This window comes from Emys orbicularis, chromosome 3, assembly GCF_028017835.1.
Source record: "Emys orbicularis isolate rEmyOrb1 chromosome 3, rEmyOrb1.hap1, whole genome shotgun sequence".
NCBI classification, from domain to species: Eukaryota; Metazoa; Chordata; order Testudines; family Emydidae; genus Emys; species Emys orbicularis.
This window is the reverse complement of record NC_088685.1, coordinates 114,207,188-114,219,737: the sequence shown is the minus strand read 5'-3', so window position 1 is coordinate 114,219,737 and position 12,550 is coordinate 114,207,188. Positions and strand designations below refer to the sequence as shown.

General features: G+C 41.6%; 1 protein-coding gene across 4 annotated transcripts in view; it reads right to left on the bottom strand.

Annotated features, from left to right (window-relative positions):
* The window catches only part of STXBP5 (syntaxin binding protein 5), a 179,381-nt gene that overhangs the window by 84,597 nt on the left and 82,234 nt on the right, over positions 1 to 12,550 (bottom strand). For all 4 annotated transcript variants that reach the window (XM_065400761.1, XM_065400762.1, XM_065400763.1 and 1 more), the window contains exons 8-9: positions 4,521 to 4,644; positions 3,552 to 3,630 (exon numbers count right to left, since the gene is read on the bottom strand). In XM_065400761.1, the coding sequence (XP_065256833.1) occupies positions 3,552 to 3,630; positions 4,521 to 4,644 (203 nt within the window). The remainder of the gene's footprint in view (positions 1 to 3,551; positions 3,631 to 4,520; positions 4,645 to 12,550) is intronic.

Below are 12,550 nucleotides of genomic sequence, written 5' to 3'. Positions count from 1 at the left end.
AATCACATCACGTCTGTCACATAGCCACAGTGTATCACCTGTAGCAAAAAGAAAGAAAAAAATCTCATCATCCAGAAACAACCATGGATGAATTTGTGATAAGAACCAGCAGATTACAAAAAGAGGTAATTGATGAAAAAATTGCCCGTTTTGTTTATGCAACAAACTCTCCTTTCCGTATGATTGAGAACCCCACACTTCATTAACATGGTTCAGTTATTAAGACCAGGATACAGTCCACCCAATAGAGAAGATGTCACAGGCAAACTGCTGGATAAACCATATGAAAGAGAAATTGAGTAGTGTGCAAAAGGTCTAGAGGGTAAAATTGTTAACCTGAGTCTTGATGGGCAGAGCAATGTGCACAATGATCCTGTTGTATGTGCTTGTGTGACAACAGAAGAAAGGAATGTCTTCCTTACAGAAACAATTGATACATCAGGAAATGCACACACAGCAGAATACTTACAAGAAGTAGTAGAAAAAGCTATAACAAACTGTGGAAAAAAATTCAAATGTGTAGTATGCAGCTTGGTCACAGACAATGCTGCAAATGTATCCAAGATGAGAAGAAATTATTTAGAAGAGAGCTAATAGAGAGTCCCAAGCTAATAACATACGCTTGCAGTGCTTATTTGATGCACCTGCTAGCCAAAGACTTCAGTGTTCCAGAAATAAAGGCTAATGTTGTGGAAATTGCAAAATACTTCCGGAACCACCACCCTGCAGCAGCTACTCTGAAAAAATGTGGGAGGAACCAAGCTAACTCTCCCACAAGCTTGCGATGGAACTCAGTAGTGGACTGACAAGAGTTAAATTACAAGCATTAAAAAAATGAATGGGACAAGCACGATCTCCAGCTCATTTTCTTGCAAATATTCTCAATACTCGGTACCAGGGTCAAACCTGAACTGCTGAAGAAGAGGAGTTGGCTATGACACGGACATCCAGCAATCATCCCTCCATAATGCCAACTATAATAAACTTCAGAGCTAACGGTGAACCATTCAAAAAATATATGTTTGCTTGATGATGTTTTAAAGAAAGTCACACCAGTGAACTGGTGGAAGTCACGTAAGCACTTGGATTCAGAGACTGTTGAAGTGATAATCTCACTTTTAACAGCAGTAGCTTCTTCTGCCAGTGTAGAAAGAGTATTTATTCCTTTGGACTAATTTGTTCCAAATTGAGAAATTGTTTGGGACCTGAAAAAGCAGGACAGCTTGTTTTTCTTTTCCAGATTATGAACAAACAGGAAAATGAAGGTGAAGATGACTGAGTTAGCTGCAGAAGACAATATTTTACGTTTCTCATATTGACCCGGCTGACATAGTTGATTTAAATTTTTTTTAAATACATTTAATTAAAATTGTTTTTAACTAAAATAGTTAAACAAAAACAAACCTTATTTTTAAAAACTTGAATATTTAACTTAATTCAAATGCTTGTTTTGTTAAAATATTATATGTTTGCTGTTGAAGAAAAAAAATCCAGAATATATAACATTGTTATTTTAGTTAAATAAAACAATTTAAATGTCTGTCTGGTGATGTTCTCCTCCTAATACAGCATGGCAAGAAAATCCTCCAAATATTAATGATTAACCTGTTGAATCGGAGATAGTTCACCTCCCAACGACTTCATAAATATCTGCTTCAATTACCTTTGGTAAATGAAATAACCAAACGATCGTTCATTTTCTGATATAACTGTAAAACTAATCTGAAAAGTCTTCAAAATAAATCACTTTAAAAATGTATAGTGTGTACCTTATAAAAATGAAACCTACATCTATCTCTGAGTTGTGAAGAATATGTATTAAGGTTATAACAATCAACAAGAATGCACTTTTATGTAGAAATCCATGATTAAATCAAGTCTTCCTGACTAGTGATTTAAATCAAATCCACCCTGTTTTCAAATGATAATAAATTTGACAGTGTTCTGAACACCATCAAGCATGAAAAATACCATAAAAGGACAGTTTTAAGGTAATAAATAAAGGTAGGGAACAAATTGAGACTCAACAAAACAAAATAATGGAAAAGGCAAAATAATCTTGGAAAAACAAATACAGTTGGAAAGCTATACTAACAGGAGAGGTTGTACATAGTTAAGCTTGTTTTATTGCAACTCCTATCTTGTTTAAACCATGTCAAAAATCAGTTAAAGTTTGCATGCTGTAAAAAAAAGTTACATTGTGGAGATTTCAAATTATATTTTTTAAATGATTGTTTGCAATGTGAACACTTCAAATTGTAGAATTTTTATCTTGCTGCATGTTTGAGGCTGCTTTTCAGTTATTTATAGCATAATTTGGGTCAGAAGCTTGGACACAACAGTTGAGTTGTCAGTTTTTTAACATATCGTGACTTCATGATTATTCAGTGTTTTTATTCCCTGTGGAAAGGAAATACTTGGACAGATGTAGACTGCTGCAAACAGTGCAATGGAACAATTGTTCTCTGACTGGGTCATGGCTTTTCAAAAAATTGGGAATTGGCTTCAAAACCTTAAACCTCTATTTAATTGACTTTTAGAAAAGGAAAAATGGTTCATATAACCATTAAAATTAACTGTAGAGCATATCAATATATATATATGGAAGCATTTGTTAAACTATCAGCAATTTTCAGTAGTCTTATTTACTTTGCAAACATTCAAGCAATACAGAAAGCCAAAAAGTAATAGAAGGTACAACAAATAAATCAACAAATAAAATGGAGAACATTATTTGAAAATTGAACATCTGCAAATAGCTCCAAGGATTTCCATGAATATTATGATTTTAAATAGCATCTTTCACCCAAGCATATAAAAATGCTTTACAACTGTAAATAAGAAACCCCACATTGTATATAAAAGGCTGAAAGTCTTCCATTAAGTTCGAGTGACAAGAACATGCTACTCAATATGCAGTAATTTCATCAAAGCCTCTTGTTGGAATTACTGCTTCATTCTGTATACACAAATATACATAATTATGCACAGTGATTGCATAGATTACTGCAGCACATGAAAAGAATTCAGCCATACTTCAAGCTTGTATTGCTTCACCAATAAATAAATAACTAAATAAAAAAGTTACTGATAGGTCTCATTACTAGATAAAGTAAGTTTAATTCTTCAAAGAAACAGATTTCCCTAAAAACTTAGTACAACTGAAAGTTTACTTAATGTGCTGCTAATTTATCAGTTTTTCCTTAATATTGCTAAAAGGTGACATGTAATCATGAAGATTTAAAAACAGCAACAAATACTATTTTATCACTTTTTTATATTTTTGCTAGCCCTTTGGTTTTAAAGAAGGAGCATATAGATAAGGAGCATTCATCAACATGTTGTTTTTACCTATTCTAGTCACACATATATTTTAGAGTAATGGCTATCTTTTACCCATCAGTAACTATAGTTCATCACTCACTACTGCTTTCCACAGGTTCCCAAGCTCATACTGGGTACATATCCCACAAATGAGAAGATACAAAGGACATTCTCAAAGACTACAAATATAGAGTTAAGAGTCAATTGACTTATAAGGAAAGTCTTACCCAGTTCTAGCTGTTTTGTATTCCACTTTTAGGATAGGTTTGCAAGGTTCTGGCTTCTTCCCATCTTTTAGCTGCTTTCCTAAAAAATATATATTTTCATATATTAAACATCAAAAAAAAATTCTGTAATGTGCTGAAATATTATGAAATTATTCTTTTAAATAAATTACAAATTAAAATATGCACACAATTTATTACATTGTCACATACTGTATTTTATGCCTCGATATAATGCAAAAGTACAGTTAATATTGCCATTCATCATGTAAACATGGAATGTTTGTTTGGGACAGCCTTCAAAAAGCAATATGGCAGAAACCAAAAAAAAATTGTCCCCTATAATGTAGTTCTACTCTGAAAACTGATTAAAACAGACATTGGAATAAACAAAGGGAGCTGATCTAATGACTAAAATTGCCCTTTTACATACCCTATTCTCAGAGAAAAAACACACTTATATCTTCATTTCCTACAAAATAGCAATGCAAACTATTTTATTTATTTGAACAGTCAATATACCTTTCATTTGGCTACTAGTTTGGTAATGGGCATATTCGCTTTAAAATGCTAGAATTTAATAGCACAATTTTGATTTACTTGCTTATCCACAGAAATATTTTAAACAATATATGGATTGCAACATTAAGCACAATGCAAACCATGCGAACTCTATGTTCATTCATCTGTCTAGCAATTGCCAAGAAATGCACTAGAGATGTCTCTGCAGACTTAGGAAGGCACTGATTTACACTATTCACATTCAGAAGTTTCTTTTCATAAGGGCTGGAGACTTTTTGGTAAACAACAGCTTGGATTTTGCAGAAGTTGTTAGCATACACCTAGGATAAAACTCCTTTTGCTAGGGGAGTAGTTTTGCTAGAATTAAATAAAACAGGATTTTATAGAAAGATTTAATGACATATTTCCAGTGTAAGAACTGCCAGACATTGTGTGTATTCATTCTCTTACCATGTGGAGTGATTGTCTGAAGTGGCTTGGCAGGGGATTTTATATTCCATATAGTCAAGGTACCATCTGAATGGCTACAAATGAACTGTTTTCCTTCATGATGCCACGCAACAGAGTGAATAGCCTGTGTAAAGAAAAAGAAAAAAAAGAAAAAAGAATTTAGAGTTTTCAGCAGAAAACCAGCAACTTAAGGCATGTCTACACTACAAAATTAAGTCTACTTAAGTTAGGTTGACTACAGCCACCGCAGTCATTGGCCGTTCATGTCCACAATACACTCCTTCTGCCAGTGGTGCATGTCCTCACCAGGAGCATTTGCACTGACTTAAGTGGGGCATTATGGGGGGGGGGGGGTTGACAGCTCAGGGCTCTGGCTGTCAACCCCGGGGCAGCGGAACTCTGGCTGTCAAAAATAGCAATAGACCATGTAAGCAACACAGTGTCTACATGGACACAGAATCGACCTAACTACATCGACCTAAGCGCTACACCTCTCGTGGAGGTGGTTATTAGGTCGGAGTAGTGGGCAACTTACATTGGTGAGAGCTACATTGTAGTGTAGACCAGGCCTTCGTGTGGTCTCAATTCCCTCTTCTTAAAGATCACACAAAAACCAAATTAAAGTGTTAGATAAAGTATTAAATAAAGTATTAAAGTATGAAATACCAAAACAAGTATGAATTATCCATGTTTAATTTTTCTGTTACAATTAGTATTTCTTTGAGCCGTTTCTTCTTTTAAGAGGTTACAACATTGTTTGTGTGTCAAAAAGTTTTGATAAGAAAAATTATTATCCTTATGCAGTGATTAGTGTTTGCATAAAATTAAAGAAAATTCTATTTGCCAATCAAAAAGCTACAATAAGAAGCCTGAAGAGAATCAATCTCCCTTTTCAAGCAAACATTTGGAAAATAATGCCTGGTACTGTTATAAGACACTAAGCTTTATTATTTGAACATTAACACCTGTGCAGCAGTTTCTATTAGATATATTCAAATCATACATTACAAGGCAATTTTTTTAACATACTTTTCAGAAACGTATTGGTTACTTAGGTGATAATGAGACTATCAGCTATATAACAGTGTATATCGAATGGTTATGAAGTATGTAGTTATGCACACCAGTATACTAGAGTTGTACTAAGCCTTTAGAAAAGGCAGTTTTACATTCCTTTGAAACAATTCAACACATTCTGAAAAATGTATACCCAATATTTTTCTCTTTACAGGATATGCTAGTCTGTATTATACAGCCTCACATTATATGGTTATACAATCCACAATCTTTGAAGTTTGAGAAAAAGTCAAGGGCCTAAAATTTATTTGTGGAATAACCTTTTAGGAACAAACTGCTAGTGTGTCTTGGATACTGCTTGTTACTTGATATTGCCAGGCCAATTAGAACTGTAACATACAGTCACACTTCTAGCTCCTAGTGGTCAATTAACATCATAAAGAGCTTCACTGGAGCAACAAAACTGCGAACGGCATAAAACCTAGTTAACTGAAAACTGGGAATTGCCCTGATGTACCAGACCAACATTCATCACCACCTGGGTCACTATATACACACACATCAATTTGGACTGCTGATGCCATTTTTATACTAGCATTGCTACTCCAAATCTTCTGTAAGAGAAATGAAAATCTGAAGTGACATTTATGACAGTGGATCAGCTGCAGTCTAAAAAGACCATAGCAAAATTATTTATGGCTGCTTTGATGTTAAAAAATAAACTAAAATTATAAACTCACCAACACACTTACACAGCACAAAAAAACCATATAGCTCTTCAGTTGATTTATAGCACAATTCTCTAGCAGGCTTTAAAACTTCAGTGCGTCTCCAGGTGGGTTTCAGAAAGTTGGGGTATTTTTGGTCAGAAAATTGTGAGTAGGTTTCAACCTATTTTATATTTTTTAAAGCCACCAGTCACCATAGAACAGAGGTGGGCAAACTATGGCCCGTGGGACCGTGCTGCCCGGCCCTTGAGCTCTCGGCCGGGGAGGCTAGCCCCCAGCCCCTCCCTCGCCATCACCTCTCCCCCATTGCTACGCCGCCGCGCGGGCAGTGCTCTGGGCGGCGGGGTTGCGCGCTCCTGCTGAGCAGCGTGGCAGTGTGACTGGCTCCGGCTGGGCGGCGCGGCTGCCAGACATGCTGCTCTGAGCAGCATGGTAAGGGGGCCGAGGTGCTGGATAAGGGGCGGGGAGTCCCGGGGGAGCAGTCAGGGGGCAGGGAGCAGGGGGTGGTTGGATGTGGCGGAGGTTCTGGGGGCAGTCAGGAGACGGGCAACGGGGGGCGGGGGAGTCAGATAGGCGTGGGAGTCCTGGGGGACCTGTCAGGGGGTGGGTGGATGGATAGGGGTCAGGCAGTCAGGGGACAGGGAGCAGGGGGATTGGATAGGGGGTGAGGTCCCGGGGGGCAGTTAGGGAACAAGGAGCAGGGGGGGTTGGATGGGTTAGAGGTTCTAAGGGGGGCAGTCAGGGGGTGGGAAGTGGGAGGGGCGGATAGGGGCGGGGGGCCAGGCTGTTTGGGGAGGCACAGCCTTCCCTACCCAGCCCTCCATACAGTTTTGCAACCCCAATGTGGCCCTCGGGCCAAAAAGTTTGCCCACCCCTGCCATAGAACCTAGGCATCAGTTGCAGTTATACATCATAGGCATTTTCAGTGGAATATGATGTTATTTAGTCTACAGCTGTAACATACCGGAAATTTTGCAACTGCAAAACTTAGTCCAGTGGCATGCAACATGAGGCACCTGAATGGTGACCAGACCTTGTAAAGAAAATGTATATTTGATTATGAATTAAAAATGTGTTTCCTGAGTCAAGCACCACAACTTTTAAAATTAAGGGTTTGAATTAATCCTACTGTGGTAGGTGAAGAGATAGGGGCGCAACCTCCGCAACTGCCTCCCACCACTCCTTTGGTAGCCTCACCTGGTAACTCTGCTATGAGCCAGCAGCAGTCTGAGCAAACCCACCCAACCCCCTAGGCCTGAGAGCCTGAGCTGCAGGCCAAGTTCCAATGTCCACACTACAGATATTTTTAGTGTGCTAGCGTGAGCCCCTGGGCTTGGAGGCTCACTCTCAGCTGTAGTGTAGACATAGTCTAACTGGCTTTGCATGTGCCTAGGGGAGCACCTAGAAAAGGATGGCTCCTTTCCTTCATACAGCCACCCAGGGGAAGAGCAGGAGAAGCTGATAACCAACCACCAGTTACAGTCACTGGATTTTCTGTCTCAAACCAGGTTAAAGCCTGCTTTAACTTCAGCCTGTTGGTGAAAGTTCACTAGGAACCAAATGCCAGCTGGGGATAGCTAGACGACAGACAGTTCAGCCACTCCCCAACCACCACCACTGAAGCATTTCTATGCATCAGAAGCTGCATGGGGTAGACATAGAAGCCAGCTACATTGGTTTTGGATAGAGAACAACTGTGTACTGAAGCCAGGCACTGAAGCGAATTCATGATGAAACTGGGATACGACCTTTAGTAGAAACTTGGGATGTAGGTGCAGGGAGACTTTGTCCTTATGGAATGTGGTGAAAAGGGTGTCTGCCATCATGGCCCCAAGTTCACCCACGCTTCTCACTAAAGTATTGTGAGCTTCCCACGCGCAAGGAATGTGTCTGTGATGATCATCCTGTCCACGAAGAATGAGAGGAAGGAGATCCCTGCACAAACTTGCTGCAGGTCCGTCCACCACTGCAGGGAATATCAGGGGGGACTGTCAGCATAACGTCCATGGTGTGCCACGTGGGTGAGTATACTCTCTGGAGCCACATTTGTTGACAGAGACGGTGAAGGTGAGCGAAGGTGGTGATGTACGTTCAGCCTGCCATATGGCCAAAGAGGGATAGGCAAATCTTGACTGGGATAGACTGTTGACTACCTGGGCAATGAGTTCCTGCAGAGTCTGGAATCGGTCCCTTGGTAGGTAAGCTCAGGCTGTGATCAAGTTGATGGAGGCCCCTATGAAGTCTACGTGAAAACCAAAAGTGGATTTTTACATTGACGCAGACTCCCAGGAAGGCAAGGAGCAACATGGGGGGTCAAGACTTGAGCTACGTCTCTGGATTACACTGCCAATAGCTAGTTATCAAGATAAGGGAATATAAGGACCCCATAACACCCGAGATGGGCTTCTACGAAAGAGAAAACTTTGGTGAAGACCCGGGGAGCAATGGTAAGTCCAAATGGTAGGACCCTGTATTGAAAGTGCTGAGGGCCCACCGTGAATATCTCAGGAATCTTCTGTGGGTTGCATGGATGCCTTTGTGAAAAATAGGCATCCTGCATATTGAGAGCCAGAAACCACATGCCTTTTACTAGTGATGGTACGATGGCTGCTCAAGTCACCATATGAAACTCAGGCTTGTGGATGAAAAAGTTGAGGAGACAGAGATCCAGGACTGGTCTCCATCTGCCTTTCTTCTTGGATACCAGGAAGTTGAATAGAACCCTTTGCCTTGATAGTTCAGAGGAACATACTCTATTGCTCCCCTTTGTGGTAAGGGCAAGGATGTCATGAGAATGGTCCCTGAAGAAGGATCGGGGAGGTGGATGTGGATGAGGTAGTGTGATTGTATATTCATAGCGGATGACATCCAGGACCCACTTGTCCATTATTATTGCTCTCTAAGCTGATAAAAAAAAGAGTTCTAGATACCCCCTGAAGCGGCAGTAGGAACAGTGGTTGACGGCTCTCTAGTGGCTTTCAGAAATATAGTTTTGAGAGGTTTGAACGTGTGATGATGAAGGCTGCAAAGGAGAGCCAGGAGGGCAGGACCATTGGGCCTTTTGGTGCTTGTGAGGTGGTTCACATGGTCTTTGGTGGAAGAACTGAGGAGTCCTGAACCGTTGTGTAGGTGGTGGGTGGTAAAATTTCCACTTGGGTGGGCAGCTGTATAGGTACTCAGCAATCCAAGTGTGGCTCTGGAATCCTTGAGGGAGTGGAGGGAATCGGTCTTCTGATTAAACAGGTGCAACTCATCGAATGGGAGGTCCTCAATGGTATTTTGCACCTCCCTGAGGAAACTAGATGAGTGAAGCCACGATTCCCTCCGTGTGACAATATCTGTACCCATAAAGTATTAAGAAGTATCCATCGCGTCTATAGCTGACTGAAGTGCTGTCCTCGCCAACAGCTTGCCCTCCTCCAGGATAAACTGGAAACAGGCTCCATCTTGCTGAGGCAGTTTTTTCAGTAAAGTTCCCCAATTTGTTGATAAAGTCGTGTTTGGCCAACAAGGCTTGGTAGTTCGAAATTGGAGATTAGCTGATGAGAAGACCTTGTGTCCCAGCAGGTCTATGCATTTGCCCTCATCTGTCAGGGTGGAGAGCAGGTGATGCTATCTGAACCATTCTGTTGTTGCTTTCACCAGAAAGGAATTGGGTGGGGATGTGTGAGAAAAGAAACTCAGACCCTTTAGGCAGTATGTAGTCCCTCTTCTCTGCCCCCTTGGGGGTAGGCGTGCAAGTGGCCAGGGTATGCCAAACTGCTCCAAACCAGTTATGGAAGATGAACCACTTAGGCCAAGACACTGTTTGAGCTGCTTGGAGATGGGCATAGTTGATCAGTAGAGCAACCCTGCTCAGTATCGAGGAATGAAGGATGTCCAGGAACTGAGCTGCTTGTCTTGTACTTCCTCCAGTGGAATATGAAGGTTGTCTGCCATCCTTTGCAGAAGTTCTTGGAACTGCCGAAAGTCATCTGGGGATGAAAGGGAAGCCGAAGTCATTGCAGCATCTGGAGAGGACATCCTTTATTCCTCGCTACCTCTACTGATCAACGATGCCAACTGATCCAACCAGCTCAAACAGTGACTCGGACTGAGCGGTTCATCCTCCATAACTGGTTCGGAGCACCTGTTGGAGGACACCCTAAGCGGGGATAGTGGCGAAGTCTCCCTTGCTGAATGGGCGGGTTCCGAGGGTGAGTATTGAGGCCAGGATTCCCAATAGGACCAGCAGGACGGATCCAGCAGATGCTGTGGAGGACTCCATGGTATGGGAAATCAGTGACTTCCCTGCTGCTGGATAGGAGTGTACTCTGGTGGTCCCTTTGGATACCCAGAGCGGCGGTAGGGAATAGGCAGCCCTTGTACTCCATTGGAATCCTCAGATGATCATTCAGATCCTGGTTCTAGTGGCTGTACCATCGGAGCCGGTGGGAGTGTGTGTGTAAACCATAGGATGATGAGTTGAAGTGTGACTTCACTGTGGTAGGTCCTGGATAGGCAATCAGACCTTCCTAGGCATGGATGGCAGAAGGAGGCATGGAGATCTCAGTTCTCCTAAGGTGAACTGTTCACGTGACTCCAGTGCTTTCTCTAATCTGCCTGGCATTAATGGTACTCCTTCCATAGCCAGAACCGGCGCCAGAATGGAAGACTGTCCCAGAACTGATGGATCCTTTGGTTTAAGGGAGGCAGACATTGAGGGTGTGCTCAGCTCTATACTGGAGGATTCACCGGTCTGCATGGTTTCTTGTCATGTTTGTGCATCCATGGCTGGAACTTGTGGAAGGTGCATTGTCCTTTTTCGGTTTGGAGGAAGACTTACTGCCATGTTTATGCGCATGCTTCCTTGCCTCCTGACTAGGTCATGGCACTAGGCTCGTAGCGGTGGTACCATCAGAGCCAGACTATCTCTGTAGCCTGAGGTGCACTCCTGGATGTCTAAGGCCAGTGTACCCAGGGGGGTTGGGAGGGGGGCAGGGGGGGTTCCCCTGGCCTGGATCTGACTGAGGCCTCATGGCAGCTCTCATGAAGTGCTTTTTAAGGCGGAGAGCCCAGTCTTCTCAGGTATGGTTCGGGAAGGACTGGCAGATACTACACCTGGATGAAATCTGGGCTTCTCCCAAGCAATAGAGGTAGCTTTGGTGCTTGTTGATCAAGAAAGAATGTGGGCAGGTGGTGTAGATTTTAAATATTGGTGTCTTCAGCATAGTCCAGTACCTGTGTGTGGGTACTGGGATGGGGAGGAACTGAAACAGATTCCCCCAAAGTCTCAGTTCTACTGAAACTATTACTAAAAACTAAAACTACATAAAAAACAGTAAAGACTAGAAGAAAACTAACTATATACAATTCTAAACATTTTTCCAAGTGCGTCAGAGATGGAAGATACTAGTAGCTTCAACTCTGATCATGCAGCAGTGAGAAGGAACTGGAGATGCTGTCAGCCCACCCCCACCCTTTATCGCCTTGGATGAACCATGAGGCGAAGCAAGGGCACATGTGCGGACCAACAGACACTACTACTTTCAAATTCTCTGGCTGTGGACGCATGTGAAATACAACAGGGACCATCACTTGAAAAAGTAGTTTAACATCTACTAGGGACAAACAGTTTTAAGTCAGCAGGTCTGGCTAATCTGCACCCAAGAGTACTAAAAGAGCTGGCTCAGTAGATCTCTGACCTACTGACGTTCATTTTTAATAAGTCTTGTTATACTGGAGAAATTAGAGAAGACTGTAGGAAAAGGGCAAACAGGATAACTCAGGTAACACTAGTTAGCCTGACATCAATCCTGGGAAAAATAAAAGGAAAAATTGATATGGGATTCAACTGATAAAGAATGAAAGGATAGGAATTGGTATTTCAGGCCCTCAAAGGGGGGCCCATACCATCAGGTACAAATGCCTGTCCCCAGCCTCTCTCCATTATACTAGTAAACATGTTTTTATAGAAAAAAGTCTCTTCAAACAAACCTGATTTCATTCTTTGATAAGATTACAAGTTTGGATGACCAAGATAACGCCGCAGATGTAATCCAATCCAAAAGTCTAAGTGTAAGGCATTGACTTTTTACTATATGACATTCTGATAAAAAAAATTAGTAGACAATATCAGTAGATTTCAGAGTAGTGAATAGAGTACATGTTAAATTGATTAAGAACTGGCTAACTGAAAGCTCAGAAAGTACGGCAGTCATCAGTGGGGAACCATAATCAAATGGAGATGTTTCTAGTGGGGTTCTGAAAGGACTAAACCTGATGCTGTTCAATATTTTTATCCAT